Genomic DNA, 26293 nt, shown 5'->3' with positions numbered 1-26293 from the left:
AACTTTTTGGTCATCTAAATCCTATTGTTTCTCATTGATTCCTTTCATTAAATCTAATGATGCACCCATCGTTTTTCTGTTATGTTTACAGGTTTTGGGCTACTACAACCGTGAAAACAAAAGTGAAGGAGAAGTGCAGAAGTTTATTGATGAGATTAAGTTAATATCCAGTGAACCAACACAAGATCACTTCTTCAATGTGTCTGACGAGCTGGTTTTGGTGAATTTAGCAGATACTCTGGGAAAAAAGATTTTTGCACTGGAAGGTAAAAAACAGATACGAGTCCCTCTCAAATTTGTAATACACTCATTAAACATATACCTAATAGATTTAAAGCAGTAGTTTGACGTTATTTGAGAAATACACCCACCTATTAAAAAAAAAATATTTACATGAAGCTACATCTACAGCATATATTTTAAAATCACTGTTAAACTGGGTAAACATCTGTTTTTCCTCAGAATTGTTGTTGGTCATTTAGGATACATTGAGCAGGAAAATGTGTTATTGTTTGAGTCAGTTCCATCTTCTTTTATAAACATTAGAGGGGCTTGTAGATTTATTTAACTTCTCCTTGACTTACTTTCACTTTTTGTGATTTGCAAAGCTAATCTGATGAGGTAACAGTTTCTAACTAGAAACCCAGGTGCTGATGTATAACTATGTATTTGTAGGCAAGAGTCTAGGAATTTGGGAGTCTGTCATAGTCACCGGAGGCCTCATGTGTATTGGGTGTGTACGTACAAAAATGTGGCAAACACCCCTTTCCTTGCAAAGCATTATAAATAATACTGGAAATGCCGTGGCAATCTGCACAGCCTTATATTAAACACATGGTGTTTCTAGAGTGATTGGACTGCTGATAATACATAAAGATTGTGCAAAAAAAAAACAATTATTGTACTGAACAGGAAAAAAAAAACAAGACAAACAATTAATGCACCCACCTGTTTGCCTTTACATGAGATGATATTAAAGCATGCGCAAAGGGGTGCACAGCCTTAGCAGCTTTTGAAATACGGTTTCAATATAGAGAGGATTTTCTGACCCAAGATGACGAGTTTACCAGCTGGCTCAAAGTTGAGGTCAATCTTGACATACAATGCAGCAAAAACATGTGATGCCTGTACCCATACAGTTGCTGACCAGGCTTGTGTTACTATGACAACAGAGCCACTTCAAAGGGAGCTAGCAGAATAATTATGGCTGTCCCAGTCAACCCCAAGACAAATTATGCCAGCCTTGCGGGATTACGTAATCTGTATGCTTGCCAGGTATTTAAATGGCAACATTAAGGTGTCAGTTGCAACAAGATCAGGTTTTGCTTATGTAACTGTAGCCCATTTCCAAAACATTTTCATTCAATCACTGTACAAATTATGTATGTGAAAATTAGATGTGATTTATTTGTGCATTTTTTCAGTTTAAGCGTAGGCAATATGTTAATATAAAATTTACAAAAGCCTTGTTCATCAAACCCAGATAAGATACTTTCGAACTTAAATGTTTTCTTTGAGTTTGACATTATAGTTTAAATGAAGATTTTTTTTTTGAAGCTTGATGTAACCACAAGATGGTTTAATTGTTTGCTATGTATTTATGTTGCTCAACCCAATATATTCTTCCTCAGCTACATCTGGAAATTTTACCTCCTCCTTTGAGATGGAGATGTCCCAAGCTGGCTTCAGTGCCCATGCTTCTAAAGTAAGTCCTAACCCGAATTTTGATGTGTGAGTCTTAAAAAAACATTATTTGTTCTATGAAGAGTCAATCATGATGCAACATATTTTTCTGAATTAGACAGAGCCAAGTGACAGAGGGAGAAACCGAGGTACATCTTTAGAACATAGTTTACATGTCGGCAGGCAAGGAATAACAACATGTCTAGAAATGTGCAACTCCTAGAGAAATTTGCTGAGGCATTATCTCTGATGAAACTTCAGCCCTTCGGTGATTCATCTCAGTCAGTAGACGACTGTAGACATAGACCTGCTTTTTCCCCTGAGCTCGTTCTTCCGCAGACTGGTGTTTTGTCTGAGTGCATCATAGTAAAAAAAAGATATAAACAACAAGACATAAACAGCATAAGAGATGCATGAGGAAGCTGAATCAGAGGGTTGCTGATATTGACCCCTCACCCACTGCTAAAATTCACCCAATAGGTATTTCCTGTATTGGTTTAGAACAAACAGGATCCTTTCTTATATCTCTTCTTCCTGTTCCTGACTCGTGTTTATCACATCCTCTGTCGCTTTGTACAATGATTGTGCCTGAGGTGACTTTCATCTTGACACATCCAGACAAATTAGTTCTGCCACAGAGGGCTGAGCATGTGAAAACACAGTTCAACAGTCATAGTGTGACTCACTAAGGATCTTAATGCAGTTCAGTGTGACCCATACTCCAAATAATGATTTAGTTGAACCCACCTAAGCTGTTTGCATCAGAATGTATGATTTGTTTAATTTTTCTGACATGTTTTATTTTATTTTCTTTCCAGTGCCCTACAAAAGTATTCTTAACCCCCGAACCTTTTTACCTTACAACTACAAATTTTAACATATTTTATTGGGGTCTAATAGGAACGATAGAAAGTAGTCTATAATTGTCAAAATTAAGGAAAATACACATACTGTAGCTTTACAAATGCCTAAAAAAGTATTAACCCCATGTTTAAATCTCTAAGTGTTTTTGTAAATTAAGGCATGGACATTATAATTAATAAATTTGGAGAAAAATAAAAAAACACTTTTTTAATAAGATAGTGAAAGCATAGTTTTGCAAAAATAAATTGTATTAATGAAACATGTATAAGGTAAAATAAATGATCAGAGAATCATCACCTTTAAAGTAACTGATCTAATTCAACATGGGGTCAGCATATTGACGTCAGCAGTGTCACAGCTAGTAAAACACAGATTACATGAGAGCAATTGATGTGTGTCTAGTGACTGCAGTATAAAAACCGCTGTCTGGGAGGTGTCGTCTAATGTTCATCTCTATTCCTGCAACAGATACAACGTAAAGACAAAAGAACACTTCAAGCAGCTCAGAGAAATTAGATCTAAAAAGTATGTCAGAAGATGGCTACAAAAATATTTCCAACAAACTGTAGGTCTTATAGAGTTTAGAGTTTAATTAAATACCTCATTAATAAATGGCTTAAGTATGATATTGTTTAAATTTACCTAAAGCTGCCCATACTCACATCCTGACTGGCTGTTAAGAAAAAGACTATAGGGAGGAGGGCCAGCAAGACACCTACAAAAACTCTGTAGGAGTTAAGAGCTTCTAGAAACTTCTACAAAGCACAGTGATGGCAGCCTCATGTTCTGAAGATGCTCCTAAACAGCAGACCCTTGAAAACTGTAATGGATGCAGAAACGTATTGCTAAATCTTGGAGGATAATCTGATTGAGTCTATGAGAGAAGTACGACTTGGACGGAGATTTATTTTCTAGCAAAACAACCAAATCAAAAAGCTAAACAGAAATATTTGAATGACAACAAGAAAAATGTCCTGGTGGGGCCAGATCAAAGACAAGATATTAATCCTATTTTCAGTTTGTGACTTGAGAGATAGACCTATCCCTTTTGGTCTTCATTATGCTGTATGTTCACTAATGTTCTCAACACTCTAAGGCTTTCACAGAACAGTTATTTTATACACAGGTAGACACTATTAAGCAAATAAGGTGACTTCTAGAGGCAATCTGTTGTACTAGATTTTATTTTGGGGTTTTAGTCTAAGGGGTTGAATACAAATTTACTTCATGCTTTTCATATTTATATTTGAACAAAATAAATCATAATCTTGAATAACTTTGTGTTGGTTTGTCACAGAAAGTCCTAACAAAAGGCATTTTAGTTTTTGGGTCTAACAGGAAATATGAAAATGTTTTGAATACTTTTGTGAAGCTCTGTATTTATAAGTTACACTTTTAATCTACATTTCCATATTCTCTATATTGTACTGCTCCTTTAGTTTAAGTTTGTAATTCTTGAGGCTGCTGTTTAATCAGTTTAGTCATTATAGCTGTTAAAGCTTGCCATGTTCTTCTCACATTGACTGGGTCGTTTCCCACAGGAAGCTTTGTTACTGGGAGCAGTTGGAGCGTATGACTGGAATGGGACAGTGGTCATGCAAACTGCCAGATCTACAATTACTCCAGAAAGAGATGAATTTTATGATCCAAAGGACAGGTACGGAGGACTGGCAGGGTACTTTGGTAAGTCAATCATCAGATCACATAGTGTATCACCCTATACATCATATATGTAGAGATGATAATAAATCAATATTCCTTACTGATTATAAAAGAATATTGTAGAAATAGTAGATAACAATGTCTTTACTTTCAATCTTTGAGAGATTTTGTCTGACATTTTGGCTTAGATGACAACAGTATTCTCTTAAATATGAAGCTACATATATTTTCTGTCCGCTGGGTATTTTGTTATTGCTTTTCAAGGCACTGTAATTCACTTCCAGTGTGAACCATGTCTTGTGCCTCAGTGCCTTTGTTAGGAGATGCTGAAAACAATCTAGGCTGAGAATAAGCAAAATACTACAACTCCAGAGTAAATATTGAGTTTTTACCATATAGAGGAGAATGGCATGTTATTAGACTCTGACAGCAGGTGCTCCCCTCTCTTTTTTCCAATAAAATAAAGCATACAGACTCTTTCTTCTGTCTTCTTGCCTTTTAAGGCCTTTAAACCAACCACAGACTCTTAATATGAAATTATTTAATCAACATGTCATTAGATGGAGCACTGATTGGTCCGGTCTGTAAACTCAGCCATTGGCACATGCTAAAGGCCAGACTGCAGTTTGCAGAAATGTTGTATTCCTTTCTGAGGAGGTGTCCATGCTTGCCAGTTTCCACTGGTGTTTTATGGTTTATACACAAGCTGACATAAACAGTAGCTCGTAGAGGCATTTATAAATATCACAAAAAGGCAGTGTGTGTTGATACTTTGATAAGATTTTCTTTTTTGTGACTTCATTTGTGAATTCGTTTTTGCAGGGTATGACGTTCAGTCTGCATTCACGCCTCAGGGAGTGCTATACATCACTGGGGCACCACGATACAACCACACAGGCCGTGTAGTTATTTACCGCCTGAATGAGGACAACAAGGTTGACATTGTGCAGACACTAAATGGAGAGCAGGTCAGTGTTTATCTGTTTATCTCTGTAGATACAGTATTTGCTGAAATATTGTAGCAGATCATCTCTATCTAGGTGAAAACATGACATCTAAATGGCAGCACGATATTCAGACATGTATATGAATAATGAGTGTAGTTTTATATTTGATTATGCATGATGACACAAACACTCATTGAGGGCATGGATAACATGTATAATACATTTATTTTATACAGACATTGCGAAAAAAAAGGTTTATTGAATGATAGCACATTTTTGGGAAAATTGTGGATCCTTGCTGCTTCCAGGAAGGCATGAAGCAGTTGGGCTCTGCTGATCAAATGCAATTACTGATCATGAGCAAGTGTGACTGCCTCTTTAAAAGGATGTTTAGCAGTTTTTTTAATCTGTAGCAAACAGGTGTTCATTAAATGCAGTGACCTTAGAGAAGCTTTTGTTGCTGCCCATCAATCTGGGAAGGGTTATAAAGCTACTTTTGAACTAGTAGAAGACAATGATCGTACTATGAGAAAAACTATTTGTAAGTAGGAATACGTAAAACAGCTGCCAATCTTTCCAGCACTGGAAGTGCTAGCAAATCCACCTCAAGGTGAAACTGGAAGAAAACCCAAAGACCTACATCTTAGCGTATTAAAACTCCTACATCCACCCTACAGACTCCAGTTAACTTGTTAAATGATAAAGTTCTTGACAGTACAATTAGGAAAAAAACTGAACAAGTGTGGTTCTTTAAAACAGAAATTTAAAATGCCAGAAGAAAGTCTTTTGAAAAAGATTGACAGAATTACTTTGGTTTGTTGCATGTAAGTTAAAACTAGATGATTAAAGGCACCAAATGAAAAGACACACAACGTTTTGATCACTGACTAATCAGAATAAACTGTTTTAGGTCTTCGATGATTACCACAATTGTTCATGTTAGATAAATGTCTGAGTAATAACTAAGAAAAATTTAGAGAATTCTTTATGGATTTCTTTCAAAGTCAAACGTTCACATACCTTTTAATTTCTTAAGTATTTTATAGAAATGCATTTTAAACTGTTTAACTTGGATCAGATGTTTCAGGTATTTTTCCAAAATCTTCTCGCAATAGTTTGCTGGAATTCCGGCCTATTCATCCTGACAGAACCAGTTTGTAGGCCACATTTACAATTCTACACTTCAATTTTCTATGGGGCAGAGATCGGGTTTTTGATGTCCGCTTAAAAAAATATATTTGTTGCCCTTAAGCTAGTAATAAGCCAACTAACTTGTCTGTATACTGTGGGTAGTTGTCACTTTGAAAGACCCATTTGTGCCAAGTCTTTAACTTCCTGGCTGATGTCTTATGATGTTGCTTCAATATTTTTACATGATGTCGTTTCCTTATGGTGGCATCGATGGCTTGAGTGCTGTCCCCTTTTCCTTCCAAATGTAATGACACTTCAACACTTCAACTTAAGACGAAAGGTCATGTCTCCAAAAACTAAGGTCTTTGTCCCTAAGCGCATTTAAACTATAATCTGTTTTTTTATGTATATTTTGGAATAATGGCTTATTTCTTGCTGATTGGGCTTTCAACCCATGTAAGTCCAGGACATGTTTCACAGTGGGTAATGACCCTGTTGTGCCAACTTTATCTTCACAAGGGCTATCGCTTTAGTTCTGGTGTTGAATTACACATTTTGCACCAACCACATTCATTTGTGGGACACAGAATCCTTCTCCTTCCTTAACAGTATGATGCCTAGACATTCACATGCTGTTCACACTTGCATATAATTGTTTGAACAGACAAACCTGTCACCTTCAGGAATCTGCTAATTATACCCAAGGATAAAATCTACAGAATTATCTTCTTGATATCTTCCCTGACGTCTTCCCATGATGTCACAGAAGGAAGCAGTGTGTTGGAGGTGTTGCCTTAAAATACATTCACTAAAATGTTGTGAATTAATGAGAAGCTTACAAAACCAGGACAGCATTATTTGGACTGTCCCAAATTGTTTAAAAACAAAATAGAAGTTATCTTTATAATTCTAACTGGCCTAAAACAGGAAAAGTTTAGCTTGATTTAACATCAGATAGTTAGGAAAAGATGACATGTTCATGCAGTGTATGTACATTTCTGGTTTCAGCTGAATGTGTTACTACATATTTATTTTTGTTAAATGATATTTAAATTAATACTTGAAAAGTATTCTGCAACAAGTTCTGGTGTAAATACCTAATCTTTTTTATTAAAGTTCAACATTGAGTCTTTTACAGTAACAACATTAAATCAGCCAAATCTTCATTAGCAGTTCATTTCCTGCTTCTTTCTATAGATTGGCTCCTACTTCGGCAGCGTCTTGCAGAGTGTTGATATCAATAGGGATTCCTTCACAGACCTCCTTTTAGTTGGAGCTCCAATGTACATGGGTCCAGAAAGAAGTGAGCAGGGTAAAGTCTACGTCTACAAATTCAATGAGGTATATAACACTGAAAATAGTAGCACAGGTTAGTCAATTCGATGCTGAATGTCTTGTTGAGTAATTATCATTTCACAATCTTTATTTCCAGAGGGGCTCAAAGTTTGTGCACAAGTTTAACTTAAAGCCTGTCAACCAGTCCTGTTGTATGGCCCACTCAGACGGCTGCATCATGAAAAACGAGCCATGTGGGGCTCGGTTTGGTACAGCCATAGCTGCAGTGTCCGATCTTAACCTTGATGGGTTCAACGACGTGGTGATCGGTGCACCTTTTGAGAACGACCACAGAGGAGCCGTCTACATCTATCATGGGAGCAAGGATAGGTCGCTGAAAAAGGACTTTGTACAGGTTAGACTCACAAAGGCCAATATACTTTGTGGTTAATTTTTAGAAAAAGTCTAATTTGTCAAAGATGTCCTGAGTTACTGAAAGATTTTCTCATTTGAAATTTGTATCGCCTTGAAAAAAGCTGACTTTAGCTTTTGTCTTTACTGTCTGTGCAGCACATCCCTGCAGGTGGTGATGGAGACAAGGTGAAGTTCTTTGGTCAGTCCATACATGGAATCATGGATCTGAATGGAGATGGGATCACAGATGTTACCATAGGAGGCCTGGGAGGGGCTTCCCTATTCTGGTGAGGCGCCCATCCTCACCTATAAAGTTCAGCCCTTGCACTATACATTCCACTTCAATCATGAGTAGCAGCAACTTTTATATCCCAAAGGCATCATTTTACATGTCCGCTTTGCATTTTAATATTCTGGCTTTTTACAGCTGCGCATGTCCCGTTTGACTGAAGCTGAAGACGACTGGCTTGATTAATGATCTATGTGTTAAAACTCCCACCCACGTACAGTATTTCACTGCTGGACACCAGTATGCTGAATCCGCCCACATTATGACTTAGCTTCCCAGGCAGATCTTCTCCCACAGTGTCTCCTGGCAGGCAGTCACCAAAGCTGTGTGAAAACTCAATTTCCCATGTGGCTTAGGGCCTAAATAGGATTTGGCAGCATGGAGCAGCTCCCCCTTAACTGATGGCTGTGTTTTAGAAAGATTTAGCAGTGAGACAGAGACTACTAATTACCAAACAAAACATCCACTTGTTGCTATTTAAAAAATTATTGCAACTAACTTTAAGCAAATATCAAATCGTTACTGAAACAGAAATATTATATTTAAATGATATTTCTGTGTGCTCTTGACATCCCTTTACATTATGCTCCATTTGGTTACGTTTTCTGGTAGGATGCTGTGGTTGGGCCAAAAGATCAAAGGAAGAAATGTAAAACGACAGAGAAATGTCATTAACAACTTTTTTGGCATTTTTGGCGAGATATATTGTGTCCTGCAAGACTATTCATACTTTAGTGTGTTTTGTTTTTATAGTTTTAATGAGAAGGATGAAAAATAAAACGGTGCTTAATTGTTAAGGGAAATTATATTTTTATAAATAAAAATCTGTATACAAAGTATACAATGCATTTTTGTTCACTAATCTTTTGGATTCCTCTGCCTCCTTTGCACATCTGAAGATTTATTTATTTACTTTTTTTTGCCAATTCTTCTGAGGAAAATATTTATCTGTCATATTGGATAGATAGTGTCTATAAAAAGAAATGTTCAAGTCTTCTACATTCTCTATTAGATTTAGGTTTGTACTTTGACTGGGCTTTCTTCTTCCCTCTCTTTTTTATTCAGTACTTTGTGTTGGTCTGTTACGTAAAAAGGTTGTGTTTATAGCATGACAAAATATGACAAGGTTTAAGGGGTACTAATACTTAGGGAAATTATTCATACCCCTGGCAGATTTATAGAGTTATTTTCCTTTAACCAAGAATTTGTTTTTTCAGTTAGAAAATACACCAGTCATTCCAGAAGATAACAAGAAAGTGTGCAATGAGGATCATTATGGAAAAACATTTAATAATATTTTAACCAAAAATAGCTATTTCCAATGTAATTCATAGCTTTAGTTGCTATTACAGCAACCAACTGCTGCTTATCATTGCTGAAAAAGCTTTTTACATGACTCTACTTGTATCTTTGACTGTACATGCTTTTCATGGGCACCAAGTCTTTGAGTTTGGAGGGGTTCTTTTCCATCACCCTAATCTTTACCTCCCTCCACAGATACTCAGTCAGATTCAAGCCGGGGCTCTGTTTGCATGTAGGCCAAAACTATAAAATTTCCATTCCGAGCTCACTCTACATTCATTACAAAATGTTAATGCTTTTGTTGGTTCACCATTTTTGTACTTGGATTATTGTTAATGTATGCTGAAATGTCCAATGTTACCCGTTGCATTTCCCTGCAGAAAGCTTGAATCTGGTAGTAGACTTCTCTTTTTCATGTTGGAGTCATCCATTTTGGTCGCACAGTTGAACATGCGCAGCTCAACAGACATCGCTGCTCTGACGTCACCCGGGATTGTAAAACCTGCAGAAAATAAAGTTTCGTTGCCATTTCCAGCGTGTCTCACGGGACGACGCAACGGAGGCACATATCTGGAGAGACAAAAGCTCACCGGCGAACCTTTGCTCCACAAGGCCATTCCCGGAAGAGCTTGAAAGCTGGAAATCTGTCTTATATAAGAAAGTCTGAAGATTCATATACCGATCGAAGACCATGCCGATACCTGACGCAGGTGAAAAACCACAGAGGTTTTATTTCCAAGGAGATGAGTTTCCTCCTTGTCAATTCAGTCGACTAACGGTTCTTCATATTTTCCCCTCCTGGACGGATGAGAAGTTTACCGTTTTTTTTCTTGAGGTGATCACGGACACGTGATCCCCCCCTCTCTCGTTTTTCTTCAGACCTGACCCATCCTCAACCAGTGGAGAGAATAAATCAACATCAGCGTAATTTTGTTCTTTTTATATTAAATTGGATGGGTACATTTAGAGGTCTGGGCAGGATGAGGCATAGTTAAGGTGATTTAGAATCACCAGTAGTTAATCTAAGGTATCAACTTGTTGGCTGCAATACTGATTGAAGTGTTTTATGCTGAGTTGTGTTTTGATTTGCTGAGCAAGCGCTGCTGAATTGTGCGTGTTCATGTTTTGTCCGGCTGATCCCAAATCAGCCGGGAGTTAGAAGTTGGACTTTTAAAGGTTTTTCATTCAAAGCAACTGCGGTCTGGGCCTCGCCTGACTACTCTTTGTTCCAGTTTTATTACTGGAGTTTTTCCACTGAGTTCCTGCCTCAGAGTTTTATGACTCTTTGTTCAAGATTTGGGGCAATCAGCCTCTAGAGGCTAAAGGGATGTGGCCCCACCGTTTTAACACCGGATCGCTGCAATGGAGACATCAGCACCAGGAGGACTTCTCTTTCCATTTAACCCAAATCACACATTTTGTCCATAAAACTGCTGGTTTGATCTTCATAGACACTCAATGCGCATATATTTTTCTTTTATTATTATTGTTAGGTAGTCCTTTTTATCCCCTTTGTGTAGAATAGTGCTTGTTAGTTAGGTGAAGGTTTTTGGACCAGAATAATGGTATATCAGGATTATTTGGCTTCAATAAATCTTCATATATATAATTAGGAGAAGCGTTTGTGTTTATTTTGTGCAAGAGTGATTTATGTGTCAAAACAAGGTCGAAGTTCCCCCACCTTCGGTGTAGTGGTTAAATAAACAGTGACATTTTGTGGTTTTGGTTAATAATTTATCAATTATTAACGATGAATAGCTAATTGTAATTATTAAAGAGCCTTGAGCCCACAATCACAACACCAGAGGGCATCTCTGATTTCTATTCGTGAGTAATGATTTTTGGTTAAGAGATACATTTTCTCCAAATTATGATTTTAAATTATTGTTGACGAAAACAGCTGTTCATAATTAATCAGAATGCTTTAGAACAGCTTAGACTATTTGGAATAGTGTAGGGTCCTAACTTTTCCAGCAGACTCTCCCAATTTCCTTGTATGCATAAATTGAGACATGCTGTCTTTTATATTATATGTAAGTCAAACAAACATACAGGGGTTGGACAATGAAACTGAAACACCTGTCATTTTAGTGTGGGAGGTTTCATGGCTAAATTGGACCAGCCTGGTAGCCAGTCTTCATTGATTGCACATTGCACCAGTAAGAGCAGAGTGTGAAGGTTCAATTAGCAGGGTAAGAGCACAGTTTTGCTCAAAAGATTGAAATGCACACAACATTATGGGTGACATACCAGAATTCAAAAGAGGACAATTTGTTGGTGCACGTCTTGCTGGCGCATCTGTGACCAAGACATCAAGTCTTTGTGATGTATAAAGAGCCACGGTATCCAGGGTAATGTCAGCATACCACCAAGAAGGATGAACCACATCCAACAGGATTAACTGTGGACACAAGAGGAAGCTGTCTGAAAGGGATGTTCGGGTGCTAACCCGAATTGTATCCAAAAAACATAAAACCACGGCTGCCCAAATCACGGCAGAATTAAATGTGCACCTTAACTCTCCTGTTTCCACCAGAACTGTCCGTCTGAAGCTCCACAGGGTCAATATACACGGCCGGGCTGCTATAGCCAAACCTTTGGTCACTCATGCCAATGCCAAACGTCGGTTTCAATGGTGCAAGGAGCACAAATCTTGGGCTGTGGACAATGTGAAACATGTATTGTTCTCTGATGAGTCCACCTTTACTGTTTTCCCCACATCTGGGAGAGTTACGGTGTGGAGAAGCTCCAAAGAAGCGTACCACCCAGACTGTTGCATGCCCAGAGTGAAGCATGGGGGTGGATCAGTGATGGTTTGGGCTGACATATCATGGCATTCGCTTGGCCCAATACTTGTACTAGATGGGCGCGTCACTGCCAAGGACTACCGAACCATTCTTGAGGACCATGTGCATCCAATGGTTCAAATATTGTATCCTGAAGGCGGTGCCGTGTATCAGGATGACAATGCACCAATACACACAGCAAGACTGGTGAAAGATTGGTTTGATGAACATGAAAGTGAAGTTGAACATCTCCCATGACCTGCACAGTCACCAGATCTAAATATTATTGAGCCACTTTGGGGTGTTTTGGAGGAGCGAGTCAGGAAACGTTTTCCTCCACCAGTATCACGTAGTGACCTGGCCACTATCCTGCAAGAAGAATGGCTTAAAATCCCTCTGACCACTGTGCAAGACTTGTACAGGTCCTTCCCAAGACGAATTGACGCTGTATTGGCCGCAAAAGGAGGCCCTACACCATACTAATAAATTATTGTGGTCTAAAACCAGGTGTTTCAGATTCATTGTCCAACCCCAGTATGTAACCAAAGTTTTTTTTTTTTTTTTTTTTTGCTGAAATCTATGACACATCTTTGACACACATCTTTATCCTTTCCGGTGAACAGAATCATGTCTGTCAGATTAAATGTCTACTTTGAATCTGTCTGGAGTATCAATAGTTTTGGGCCTAACAACATCCCTTTGTTTCATTTCAAAAGGTCGAGAGATGTTGCAGAGCTGCATACCAACATGACCTTCAATCCTGTTAAAATCAACCTGCAGCAGGCTCAGTACCAGTGTGAACACAGGGGACGCAAATCTGTTTGTGTGACAACCACGGTGTGTTTTCACTATCTTGTTAAGTCTGACAAGAAAGACGTAGACTCATATGCAGGTGAGCTATCAGGCAGTTTGTGCTTCTCTTGCTTCATAGCGCATACAGTATGTTGTTGCTTCTGCCGCTCAGTGTTTTCTTTTTAATTGTTGTTTTTCTTTTTGTTGTTGTGTCCCTTAGAAATTCGCTATAACATAACTCTGGATGCTCTGCGTGCCAAAGCCAGAGCTTCATTCGCTGACACGGACTCAGATAAGAGTGATCGTAGGATGACAAAGACATTCAACATCAAAGACCAAGAAAAAAAATGCATGACGGAAACATTCATCATGTCGGCAAGTACTCTGACTTTTATAGTGTGTAGTTATTTATGTTACTTTTCTTCTCAAAACCAATCCTCAGACTTTGCTTTCATTCACTATTTACAGTAATCAGATGTACTTGATCTCTGAGATTTACCTACAGTTCATTTTGCAACTTTAGTTTTAGGGTTTGAATGCAGGTAAATGATTAATAAAGGCGGTTAGTTGTAGAGGAGACAGGATAAACCTATCAAAGGTCCCCTGTAGAGCAGGAAGAGCTTGGTTCTAAGATGAAACAGACCTGTCATGATCAAAGGATGCAGAGTTTAGCCCAGTGCTCCTTAGAGTGATAAATTATTAGATCTGAAGACTCATGGAGGCGTGTAAAAAGAATAGTAAGAAGTTGTATTCTGTGTTTTATGGATATGACAATATACATTCCATTTGAAAGCATTTTTTGCAAGGGAAAGAAACTATTAAATCACTTGCTGCTCATTACAGCTTAATGTTACCTCTTCAGCAACTACTGTAAACTATAGAAATCACCACTTCTGTTTTTCCTTCAGTATCAGTCCTTCCTTGCAACATAAGAAGTCAATGATTGGCTGTTTTGAAGTAACAGAAAGAGGAACTAATCAGTGGAAACAGCTGCTGTTGCTGTGTGCACACATCATGAATGTCTGCTCTGTTCTGTTATGTCCCGGACATAAACACTACCACTGTTCTTCCCTTGGCTATCACTGCTGAGGGCAACTGCCGACTTTGACATTGGTTTTAAAATACTGTGAACCAAAAGGACAGATACTTAAACAACAAACTATCATCCATTGGCTAGTCAGTTTATGTTTTTTACTACAATTCGGGAAAACTCCACACAGAAACGCCCCGGTTAACCAGATGCTTCACACCTAGAGGTTCTTATTCTCAGTTGGCTTTTAATGCAAATTACTGAGCCAACATAACTACTGCTGTCTTCTCTGAATCCAAGATGGATCCCATTCAAACATTGACAAGTCTAAGAGGAAGCAATGTAGAGGTGATTGCTGATTAAGTACTACCACAGCAACAGAATTTTCTAAGTTTACCCTAAAAAGCTGTATATTTACAGGGTCTTGGATATCATTCATAGACTTTTTTTCACTTTTTGTGAGTATTTTATTATAATTTAAGTGTATTCTACCAGGGCTTTAATTTGACAGACCAACATAATGTAGTGCATAATTATGAAGTATTCCTTTCATTCATTCATTCATTCATTCACAAAGTAACTGTTGCCCTCTATATAGGCTTTGTAGCTGCCAGCTATTTTACAGACCCAGTGCACATTTGGGCTTCTCTAGTGAATGAAAATAATGAATGGTTTTAAAATAATTTTTCAGATACAAATCTGAAAATAATTGCATATATTTGTATTCAGGCCCCTTTACTCTAACACCCCACAATAAAGTGTAATTGCCTTTAGAATTTATTTAAAAAGTAGATAGGGTCCACCCATGTGTAATTTAATTAGGCCTATTTATAAAGAGGCAAAAAGTTATGTTATTAAAGGGAAGCCTGAAGAAATCCTCTTTGCAATTGGCCACGATCCTAGTAGGCTCGCAGCAAACTTGTGGAAGAAGATGCTCTGATCAGATCAGACTACAATTGTGCATTTTGGCCTGCATTCAGAATGCTATGTGCATCACCCAGAACACACCATCACCATGGTCAAACGTGGTAGTGGGACTCTGCTGAAGTCTCAGCAGAGTCATGAGAGCTGGTAGGTGTTGAGGGAAAAACAGATTGAGCTGAAAATAGGACAATCCTGGAAAATACAGTTTCCAGATGTGCAAAGGTGGTAGAAACATAAACTTCCCAAAACATAACTGTCTGCCATTCTTCTTGGTTCTCATGATGCGGTTTGTTTAGCTATATTCACTAACACACCTCTGAGACCTTAACAGAAAAGCTGAATTTATACTAAGATTTATCAAGACACATGGACTCTATTGAGATAACTCCCGAAAGCAGTTGGTTGCCCCTGATTTTATTTAAGGGTATAAAAACAAAAGAGAGCTGAAATAATATTAAACGAGGGGACGTTTATCAAGCTGCATAAAATACATCTCAGTTAGATCTTACAGGTACTGATCTTTGGCTGTTTGTAAAAGAAAAACTCACACTCCAAATGTTGATATAGTGCATTTTTTCTGTGTTAGAATTAGTGATGTTGGTCTGAGACTCACACCTTGCAAATCCCTACCCTTTCGGCTTGTGCATTTTGTCATGTTACCACTACAAATATCAGTGTATTTTATCAGTATTTTATTTAATAGACCATGACAAAGTGGCAAATACTTGTAAAGTGGAAGTAAACTAATAAGTGAATAAAGTGTGACATGAATCGTATGTCATCAATAGTTTGTAGTAATGGTAAAAACTCATAAAAGACAATCCAAGATGATATTAAAAAAAAAAAGTCAATATGATGTCATAACGTTTTGTGTCTCTTGTTAACTGCCTACCACCCTGGTAGGCCTTATGCCCCCCTCTAGCTTAACAAGTAAATGCATCATCTGAACATCTGCTACATGGACTGGCACATAAATCTGTGCAGACATTCATGGTTCCCTGAGGATAAATCCTGATTGTCTGACCTTTGCTCGGCCATCAGTTTGGTGTTTTTGTTTATAACAAAGGATCGGGTGGTTTACCCGTGAGGTTTTCTCTATAGACTACAATAAAACAGTTTGCTAACATAGGCATGGATCAGTGCTTATTCCCAAAATACTCTTAAATCTTTGTGCCATAGATCACACAAGTTGTTGGAAGGTTTCTTGAGAGCTTTGCATCCGTAACGACTTGGTAGCATCGGTTCTGAACCTTTCACATCTGAAAAATCAATACACGGTTCTAGGTGTGACAAGTATTATCTTGTAGATGCGGGGGGCCGAAAGGTTCTACGTTGTATAAATACTGTCCACAGTGTCACCATATTACCATCAGTGTCAGGTTTATGCTGAATTCTGGCCAACCGTCTGAAGCAACTGCACATGTCAGATTTGGTGAAGATTTTGCAGCTCAGAAATCGTTCAATCAATCATTTGTTGGGTGTTGATTATAGAAGACAAGGAAGTTAGCTCTGTGTTTATTTTGTTTAGCCCATTTCTCAATCTTTTTTCCATCTTCTCTGCTCCAGGCCCAGCTGGACTTCAGAGACCCTCTCTCGGTTACTTTGGACTTTGGACTTGTTCATGAGGACCAAGGCCCTATCCTGGATGAAAACCTACCCAAATCTATCACTAAGAAGGTAAGAACAACCTGTGTCATTCAACTTTTCAGCTTTCAAAGAGACTTACAAGACATAATTATATTCAGCACAATATCTCATCTTATTACCTTTCTTTGTACAGTGCTATAAAAAAGTAGTTGGACCCTTTCAGATTTTTTCCCTCTTTGCTTTTTGGTCACACATAAATATATCAGATTAAACAAATTTTCATGTCTGTCAAAGATTTAAAAAAAATTTTTAAAGTAATACAAAGCACAGTTTTCAAATTGTATCTATTTTGAAACATAATTGGCCACTGAACACTAAGCATTGTTTTTATTTTTTTTATTTTTTATTCTACAGTCTCTTACAGAATGGACAGCCTGTTTAAGTTCATACCATGGCATGATTTAAGTCCAGACTTTGACTAGGCCACGCCAAAACCTTAATTCATTTCAGGCTCAACTTCCATCTGTTATTTTTTTCTGGACACAAACGAAATGAAACCTTTTCCTAAATGACCACAACTAGGATGAAAATGAAATGAGGTTTCTGTTAACTAATAGAAATGAGAGACAAATGTTGGAGGGACCTAAAATCCAGTCAGATCTTATGTTGTGGGATTATTTGGAAAAACAGGCAATGAAACCTAAGGTTTTTAAGTTACGTGTGTGTGTGTGTGTTCCTGTCTTGGCATCACAGTGAGAATCATTTTCCCGATTTCACCATCAAATTGAGGACCGTTTGTACCAAAGTGAGGACATTTTGCTGGTCCTCACGACCTATTTTGCTAACAGTTAGGTTTAGGACTAAGGTGTGAATTGACTTTAGGTTAAGGTTAGGGTTAGGCATGCACTGGTAATAGTTAGGTTTAGGGTTATTGTCAGGGTTAGGGCATAGAAAGGGTTGAAAATGACTGAAAATCAATGGAAGTCAATGGGAGTCAACACATGATCCTCACTACATATAGCAAAACAAGAGTGTGTGTGTGTGTGTGTGTGTGTGTGTGTGTGTGTGTGTGTGTGTGTGTGTGTGTGTGTGTGTGTGTGTGTGTGTGTGTGTGTGTGTGTGTGTGTGTAATAACAAAAATGAATTCATTTAATTGTGTTTTGCAAAATATAACTAATTTGATCCTATTCTAGAAGAAATGATTTTCCTTAAAGATGTGAAAAGCCCAATAATGCATTTCTCTATGACTTAATATTTGTTTTCAGGTAAATTTAAAATGAACTTAGTTGAATCTATTGAGTAACATTTAGTCAACTGAAAATACACTAAAAATAAAATGATTTCAGATAATTAAATTGTCACTAAACCTACATTTCATTTTAGTCAAAAGTCTACTGCTAACACTTAATTAAAAAATAAAAATGTGCTGTCAAAATTAACAGGAAATGAATGGATTTCAGGACAAATTGTGATTGTCGATATTTAGTCAAGTTTACAGAAACGCAATTACACAATCTAACATTTAATGTGAAGACGTGAAAAAGTAATATGAGATAGGGATGAAACATCAGAACATTCCAAGTTTTGAGTATTCAACAAGTAAGGCTCTACGGTCAACCAAAACTAAAATGCACAGAAATGCAATGGTTTTTTATCCCCTTTAAGAGCCACAGACAGGAGGATTAAAACCTCAGCTAAGATTAAACATTGTCTCCCTGTCAGTATAAACCACGAGTAACAAATGCCTTTCTGAATCTGAACATGCTGCTGTACCAGTACTTTAATATCTACAAACAGCTGACTGCCATCCTTCAGTGTTTCCCACGTCTGCCTCTTCGTGTTTTAATGTCTAGGCAATTTTCCCACACTCCCACATGCATATTTGCCCTAACAAATGGGCTGAAAGCAGCGATTCAAAATGCTTGACTAAAACAATCAAAGGGGAAACTTTTAGAACCTTTTCTGTTGTTGTTATTGATAAGAAGAGGGGACGCTCACAGAAAGGAAAAACCATTGAAAAGATGCTTATTTTCTTTAACATTTTGCTTCAAGTCATTGTTTAGCGTCTTCTCAGCAAAGACACTGTTGATCTTGAAGGTTCACCTTTGAAAAATGAAAAACAACCCACAGGAAAGAGAGGCAGAGAAAATCAGGCTGCTCTGGATCCATCTTGTTTCTCAGATTACAAATATTTTGTGCCATAAATAAGCTATGGTTTACTAAAAATGTTTTTGGTTTTTTTTAATGAGATTTTAATTGCACGAAACTTAAAACAACACACCAGTAAGCCAATTTACCCTCAGTGAAATAAGTAGACAGCATTAAGGTTGTGGTTAAGGCAATGGAAAAGAAATCCATTAGGGTCTCCGCATGCAGGTTCAAATCCTGCCAACAACATTCAGTGTTTTAGGGGAGTGGTGGCCTAGTTGTTAGAGAGCAGGGCATTTGCATCCTGGAGAGGCCACAAGTACCTTGGTTTGAATCCCACAGTGGGCCACTCTGGGTCCCTGAGCAGGATCCTTAGCCCGTGAATGCTCACTGGGCGCCGCACAATGGCAGCCCACTGCTCCCTAAGGGATGGGTTAAATGCAGAGGACAATTTCCCCATTGTGAGGTCAATAAAGTTTGTATTATTAATAAAATTGTTAGTGCAGAAGTGATATATATCCATCCATCTTACCATTAACTCCGACCAGCTTCCCTGTCCCTGGTGGGGAAAAAAGCACCCACACATCAAGATGCTGCCACCACCATGTTTCACCATGGGGAAGTTGTGTTCAGGAGACTGTGCAGTGCTTGCTCTGTGCTTCACATGAAGCACATTCCTCTACATGTTTACTGTGTCCCCCCAGATATCTTGTAGCAAACTGCAACAGGGATTTCTTATTGTTTTACTTTCATCAAACACTTTCGTCTAGCAACTTCTTCCATGAAAACCGACTTTGTGGTGTGCTTGACTAATAGTTGTCCTGTCGACATGATCTCCCACCTGAGCTGTTGATCTCTGCAGCTCCTCCAGAGTTGCTAAGTGTCTTTTGGCTCCATTTCTGATAAATGCCCTTTTTCCCAGCCCCATCAGTTTAGGTAGATGTGCCATTCTGTTTCAGTTTTCAGAGGATGCATTAAGCAGTGCCCTGTGAGATGTTCAAAGATTATGAACCCTGCTTTAAACTTTTCCACTTTCTCCCTGATCCATCTGCTGTAGTATTCCTTGGTCTTCGTGGGGCTGTTTGTTTACTAATGCTCTCTAACAAACCTCTATGGCCTTCACAGAACACCTGGATTTACACTGGGATCAAATTACACAGAGGGACTTTATTTTATTTAAGAATAGCAAAGTAAAGAGGTTCTGAATACAAAACCATGTCACCTTTCATATTTTTGCTTTCAACATTTTTACTAAGAAATTATGCACTTGACAATTATGCACTATATTGTGTCAGTCTGTCTCATGAAACACCAAAAGATATATTAGGTTGTAATGTGACAAATAGTGAAAACTTTTGCAAAGCATTGTATGTTCCTCGGTTTAAGACATGCATTTGTTATTCAGTTCAGCAACTCAGTCTTTTGTATAAATATCCCTGTTAAAGTTTACATAAGTTTGTCCCTCTGAATTATTTCTATCTTTAAGATTCCTTTGGTCGACTGTGGAGACCATGAAAGGTGCATCACTGACCTCTCCCTCAAGGCAGAACCAAGTGAGAAAAGGTATTGCTCATTAGGAATAAAATATTTTTAGACGTTTCACGTTTCCTACCACCCTATCACATTATTGACCCTGAAAAGGGACCATGAAGCTGACATAGTCTGTAAAAAGTCATTTTTGTAGAAGATTTAATTTAAAGTAATTGGAGGGTGAAATGTATGAGAGGCATCAACAGCAACGTCTGAAGTTGCTGTCTTCTGAATCTTGGAATCGTCTAGTTTTATTTAGAGCAAGAGAGCAAGAGAACCAGAGCATGACTGCTCCCCGGTGGAAAAACATGAACATTACAGTCAGTAATGATGACCCTTTCTTTGTATTTCTCCAGCATGCTGATCCCACTCAACTCAAAGGATAAGATCGACGTGAACATTGACATTAGTAACAAAAAAGACAGTGCCTACAACACCAAGGTCATTCTCAACTTCACACCAAACATCAACTATGTTAAAGTCGAGGTAAGATTTCTGCTAGCCTTACCAGTTCACCCTTTTTTTATGGGAGTATGTGCTAAAAAATGACATTAAATTATGTTATATTTTGCGTAATTAGCCAGAGAAACAATGCACTCCAAATCACACAAGAGTTGAGTGCGAAGTTGGATATCCCTTCCTTGGAAGTAATGATGAGGTAAGATTCTGTAGTTTAGACACCTACTGTTTACTGCACTCCTTTTTCCTTTACTGCTGCTTATTAAAGTTGTTCTGTGAACTCACATCAACAGGATCATTTTAAAGTGAAATTTGAGACAGACTCATCTCACATACAGGAGAAAATCCACATAAATGTGACAGCAGTAAGGTGAGTTTCAGATTTTCTGCTGCACATGGTTGGTTGCAATGTGGATGGTTTTGTTAAAGGGACTGTTTCTGTGAGAAGAATTACATAAATGTACATTTCTTACAGTGACAGTGAAGAACATCATTCTACCCTGTATGACAACAATGTTCAAATCTCCATCCCCGTGAAATATGAAGCTGGAGTCATTTTCACTGTGTAAGTAGCTGTCGAAATCTTCTGTGCAAATAAAGCAACATAATCGTGCCACCATCAAAGAATTATGAATTATCTTAACAAATTCTGATTAAAAACACCAACTGACATAATGTTTGTTTCATCACGTTTCTGGATCTAAAGTGCCTTTTTCTTAACATGTGCTGTAATATGCTGCAGGCCTGAAATGCAGGAATAGATGTGCATTAACATTAAACTGACATTAATGTCATTCCAAAGGCTTACAGTTACTGGATTGTTTCGGTCCATATTTACCATATTAACAAAGGTTCATGGGTATATTATGTAAAATACTTTTTTCAGCGATTATTTTAATAATGAAGCAGGTTTCATCTCTCAGTTTTAGCAACATATAACAGATAATGAAGCCAGAGATGAGTTAGTGAGCATAAGGACTCATTGCTTTTCTTAGAAATGTGAAGCAAAAAATCTAAAGTGAGAAGATTTTGTGTAAACGTTCAATACCCCAACAGACAAAAGGTCTGACCTTGTTCAGGTTTATGTAGTTTGCTACCCCCAAGTGGCCAAATTGTTCTTTAGCAGGTTTAATTTCTTAGTACATATTGTATTCATTTCAAAATGTGCATCTTTCAGGGATTATACGGATGAACACATAATAGTTAAGGATGGTGAACAGTACTCCTTGAAAGACACTGACACTGGGATGACGTTTGAGGAGGTCAACATCACCTACACGGTAAGATCTGCAAATAAAGAAATTACCTTTTGTTAACATACATATAAGGAATTTTAGTTGTAATGTTTATTCATCTTCTCCATCGCTCTGTCTCTCAGCTGGAGAAGGTAGGTAATACCTTCATGCCGCCTCTTCAGCTCACAGTGACGTACCCACATCTGTCTCCTCTGACCAATCTCTTGCTGTTCCCTACACACATCGTTTCCAGCGCTGGGGTATCAATGCACACAGCCATTTAGATATATTTTCATATCTGTCCTTCTAAGGTGATGCTCATGTCAGCTTCCCACTGCTCTGCAGGTGATATGTAACCAGCCTGATAAAGTCTACCAGACCGCTAAACAACACAAACCAAAGAAAGAAACTCTTAGTGTCTTCCTGCTGGTTAGTGGTCATATTTCACCTTCAGTGGCTACTAAGTTGTTCTTGTTCTTGTCTCATTGGCTGATTTTTCTTTGTAGCAATGTGGACAAACAGGATGTGAATCATTCAGCTGCTCCATCCCTAAAACCAATAAGAGTCAGGTCCACGTTACTTTCAAAGTGTGGAAACCTACTTTCATTGAGGTAAGATCAGATGATAGACGAGTACTTTTTTTGACCTCCTTCAGTGTGCTTCATCATAGGTGAGATGGCATCATCTGAGTGATGGATATATGTGAAAATGACTATTTAACGATGCTTTGTCCTACAGGGTGAGTTTTCTAGTTTACACATGGTGGTGAATGCCTCGTTGACATTCAAACAGACTCATCTGTTTGAACTGGTCAGCAATGCAAAGAGCAGAAGTGTAAGTCAGATCTTGGAATTAGATGCTTAGAGTTGCCATTTTAATTACGCCTGTTTGTGGAGATGTATGTGAGAGTTAATATTGTGTCTGTTTGTGCTTGCCAGGTGAAGATCCAAGTTTCAAAGGAAACAGTCGGTGGAATCCCTATTTGGATCATCATCATCAGCATCTTGATAGGATTGTTGATCTTAGCGCTTGTCATCTTCATTCTCTGGAAGGTAATATCTCCTGTCTCATTTCTCTAATCTAAAACTGTAGTTCACTCCTGAATGAAACGCCTCTAAATGAAGGGGTGAGCTAAGTTCTTTTCACGTTTTTACTGTTAAAAAAAAACAACAATATCGCTCAGCTCAAACTTCCCAAAACTATGAGCTCCACTCATGACAACTTCATACGCAAAATTGACTATGGGTAGTGACGCTCAAAATTACTAGCTTCAGCCAGCATCTACACATGGTCTTTTGCTTTTGCTCTGGGGTTGATATGCATATTTTGCCCCAAAATCTATTTCTAGGGTAAAGAACCTGTCTCCTTAATAAACAAATGGTAAGATGACTAGACGTTCCCAAGGAACTTGATTAAAGACTTGTAGATACAGTTCTCTGCCTAATATCCTGGATGTTTTTTTGTTTTTTTCTCAAGATGTCACACAAGGAGTGAGTGTGTTTGAGGTCTACTGTAAAATACACCAAGGTTAAATTTGAATTAAATAGTGGTACACAGTTAACTCAAATCTAGCCAAGCAGAAGCTTACAAAACCATGACATCATCTTGGTTTTCCTAAAGGCCTAGTAATCTTAGTGTAATCTGAATTTAAAGAAGGTAATAAACAATTATCTCACTCATATCTCATCACTCTGACATTTAGCAAAAAGAATTAATTTTGGTCATTCAAACTTAAAACAAGAAATGTTTAGTCTGATTAAATGTCAAAACAGCGCGAAACAAAAATGGTTATGTGACTTTTTTATAGTGCGTGTGAATATCTAGTTTAAACAGTAACTGACATGTGAATAGAAAACCTACTTCTGTTGGACTGTACATCAGTACTTGTGTAACAAAATTCTCTGTTTCTGCAGCTTGGCTTCTTTAAGAGAAAATCCCGGGACTTTTCAAAGGAAGAGATGTCGGAATGAGGCATTCAGATTGGCTCTGTGAAGCTACATTCAGTGACAAACAGCCAAAAAGATGGAAGAGATGCCATAAAACCCACAGACACCTCAGAGCTGTCACATGCGGACTAACAGGAAAAAAAGAGTTATCCTCACTATTTCCTATATTGTCATGTGTCACATAGTGATGGAAAATACTCTCAAGCTCCTTTTCATTGATGCTTGAAGCAGCGGGTTGTAATATTTGGGCTCCTCTGATGGGATCCACATAAGAGCCAAAGACACTCACTCTAAATCACTGTAAATGTGATATATTTAATTTCTGTTTTCACTTATATTATCTTTTTACCAGCCTATTGAAAAAGTAGCATTTTTTACAATAAATATATACTAATCTGGGATGGGTTCACTTAAGCTTTATTCAAAAAAAGCACTCAGGTTTTTTACCATAAGGATCCAAATTGGCCTCTGTCACCAAAACTACTTAACATTAGAGTGATAACACCAAAAGATGGAGAAGAAGAAAGGAGTCTACATCAATTTTGCTTTTACAGGAGCTTTAAATCCTGTGTTCAAACATGTTTGCTTGATGACTTTTATGAAACACTGTACTTTGAAGCATTTCTATAGCGTTTTATGGTTGTTGCTTAATTTTAACCAAACAACACGGCACATCTTTCATGTTCAGTCAGCTCCAGTAATAAATGAGTATAATGTGTGCCAGCAGAGCCTTCTCTAATTCAACTCTCTGAGTGTACTGTAAATAGAAGAGCTAATGGATGTAAAGCTGTAAAATGTACAGAGTTGTTGGATTTAATTTAATGTTTCTGTGACAAGTGATTTTGCTCAGGTGCTAAAATAATCGTAAAAGATTACCTTTGCTTTTGACACATATACAAAAACTACCTGGCTTCAGAATTTAGAGCTTATGCATACATGTAAATAAGGTTATATTTTGAAAAATGAATTTGATAGTATCATCTGCTTAAACATAGACAAAGATGAACGTTCTTTTATTCAAGAGGTTTGGTTTACTTGATAAAAAATGTTTGGTTTGAATGATGATGTTTAAAATTTTATTCCATTTTCTTTGTTTTTATTGCAGAATAAATTATATTTTCGAAATTTGAAATAAATGTTTGCCTATTTACCTATTTTTTTTCTAACCTTTAAAGAGACTCCCTGTTACCTGCATGTATTGGCGCACTATAGGTTTATGGTCATTCCATTATTGGGGTACATAGTACATTGTTCATTTAGGGTGTTCAAATGTGTTTGTACTCAGCAAACAGCTAAACGGTGTGGGAGGCAAGAAATTATTTTCCCCATAGTGGTAAAGATTAAAGTTAAGGGAAAGAAAAGACAGCTTTTGAATATTTTTATACTCTGCAGGTCTCACCCTCCACAGTAGACACATGAAGCACAGGTATTTAATTGTATATACAGAATGTATTGCCACATTAGGTTTATGCAAGAGGGTGGAGCAAAAAGCCCAAAGCGAAAGTTGTGAACTCACGGCCAGCTTTCTACACTGCTGTGAAGTCTTTATTGTAATGCACTGGTTTGTCAGAGTGTGTGTATGTCGCCATGTGTACAAAAATGATCTGAACAATATCTGCTAAATAAAGTTTTTATGCAACAAATTCTGACCGAAGGTTCTTAATTTTTTCTTTTTTCTTTTGTGTGTGTTTTTAAGTATTTTAAATCTGAAACTTTTGGAAGTTTACATGTGAAAAAGTGTGGTAGAAACTAGGGTCCCAGAGTCTGGAGGAAGAGTGAAGTGGCAAAAAATCCCAAGTTGTGAAGGTCCAGTGTGAATTTTCTAGTCGGTGATGATTTGGGGAGCCATATCATCTGCTGGTGTTGGTCTGTTGTGTTTTGTCAAGTCCAAAGTCAGTGCAGCCATGTACGAGAAACTTTCACAGCATTTTATGCTTATTTCTGATTACAAACTTTATGGACATGCTGGTTTAATTTTTGACTAGGACTTGGTTCATTCCCACACTGCCAAAAGTACCTATTCCTGCTTTAATGACCATGGTAACAATGTGCTTTATGATCCAGCAAAATTCTCTGAAAATAATCCCAGAAGTAATCGATGAAGTACTTTTAAAAGGAAGATATAATAAATAAATAAAAACAGACCCAACAATGCAATTGTGCTGAAGGCTGCCATTAAACCAGACTGGGTTTTCTTACTACCTCATCAGTACCACAGGCTGTCTGTCTCCAAGCTCTGCTGCAATAACACATTAAGTCATGCAATAGAAACCCTAATAAAGTATTGAG

At 37.7% G+C, this 26293-nt stretch overlaps 1 protein-coding gene across 2 annotated transcripts in view; it reads left to right on the top strand.

The window, feature by feature from the left end:
• Positions 1 to 25647, top strand: part of itga1 (integrin, alpha 1) — a 78159-nt gene extending 52512 nt beyond the window's left edge. For both annotated transcript variants that reach the window (XM_047372959.1, XM_047372960.1), the window contains 22 exons: positions 92 to 266; positions 1632 to 1705; positions 4089 to 4230; positions 5032 to 5177; positions 7485 to 7628; positions 7720 to 7977; positions 8133 to 8263; positions 13070 to 13245; positions 13366 to 13520; positions 16666 to 16776; positions 20321 to 20397; positions 20721 to 20850; positions 20945 to 21022; positions 21117 to 21193; positions 21299 to 21388; positions 22001 to 22103; positions 22202 to 22318; positions 22404 to 22487; positions 22565 to 22669; positions 22797 to 22892; positions 22997 to 23110; positions 23972 to 25647. In XM_047372959.1, the coding sequence (XP_047228915.1) occupies positions 92 to 266; positions 1632 to 1705; positions 4089 to 4230; positions 5032 to 5177; positions 7485 to 7628; positions 7720 to 7977; positions 8133 to 8263; positions 13070 to 13245; positions 13366 to 13520; positions 16666 to 16776; positions 20321 to 20397; positions 20721 to 20850; positions 20945 to 21022; positions 21117 to 21193; positions 21299 to 21388; positions 22001 to 22103; positions 22202 to 22318; positions 22404 to 22487; positions 22565 to 22669; positions 22797 to 22892; positions 22997 to 23110; positions 23972 to 24028 (2640 nt within the window). In that variant the 3' untranslated portion in view covers positions 24029 to 25647. The remainder of the gene's footprint in view (positions 1 to 91; positions 267 to 1631; positions 1706 to 4088; positions 4231 to 5031; positions 5178 to 7484; positions 7629 to 7719; positions 7978 to 8132; positions 8264 to 13069; positions 13246 to 13365; positions 13521 to 16665; positions 16777 to 20320; positions 20398 to 20720; positions 20851 to 20944; positions 21023 to 21116; positions 21194 to 21298; positions 21389 to 22000; positions 22104 to 22201; positions 22319 to 22403; positions 22488 to 22564; positions 22670 to 22796; positions 22893 to 22996; positions 23111 to 23971) is intronic.
• The last annotated feature ends 646 nt before the right edge of the window (positions 25648 to 26293 follow it).

The sequence above is a fragment of the Girardinichthys multiradiatus genome, chromosome 8 (assembly GCF_021462225.1).
Source record: "Girardinichthys multiradiatus isolate DD_20200921_A chromosome 8, DD_fGirMul_XY1, whole genome shotgun sequence".
Taxonomy (NCBI): domain Eukaryota; kingdom Metazoa; phylum Chordata; class Actinopteri; order Cyprinodontiformes; family Goodeidae; genus Girardinichthys; species Girardinichthys multiradiatus.
This window is presented reverse-complemented; position numbering and strand designations above follow the sequence as displayed.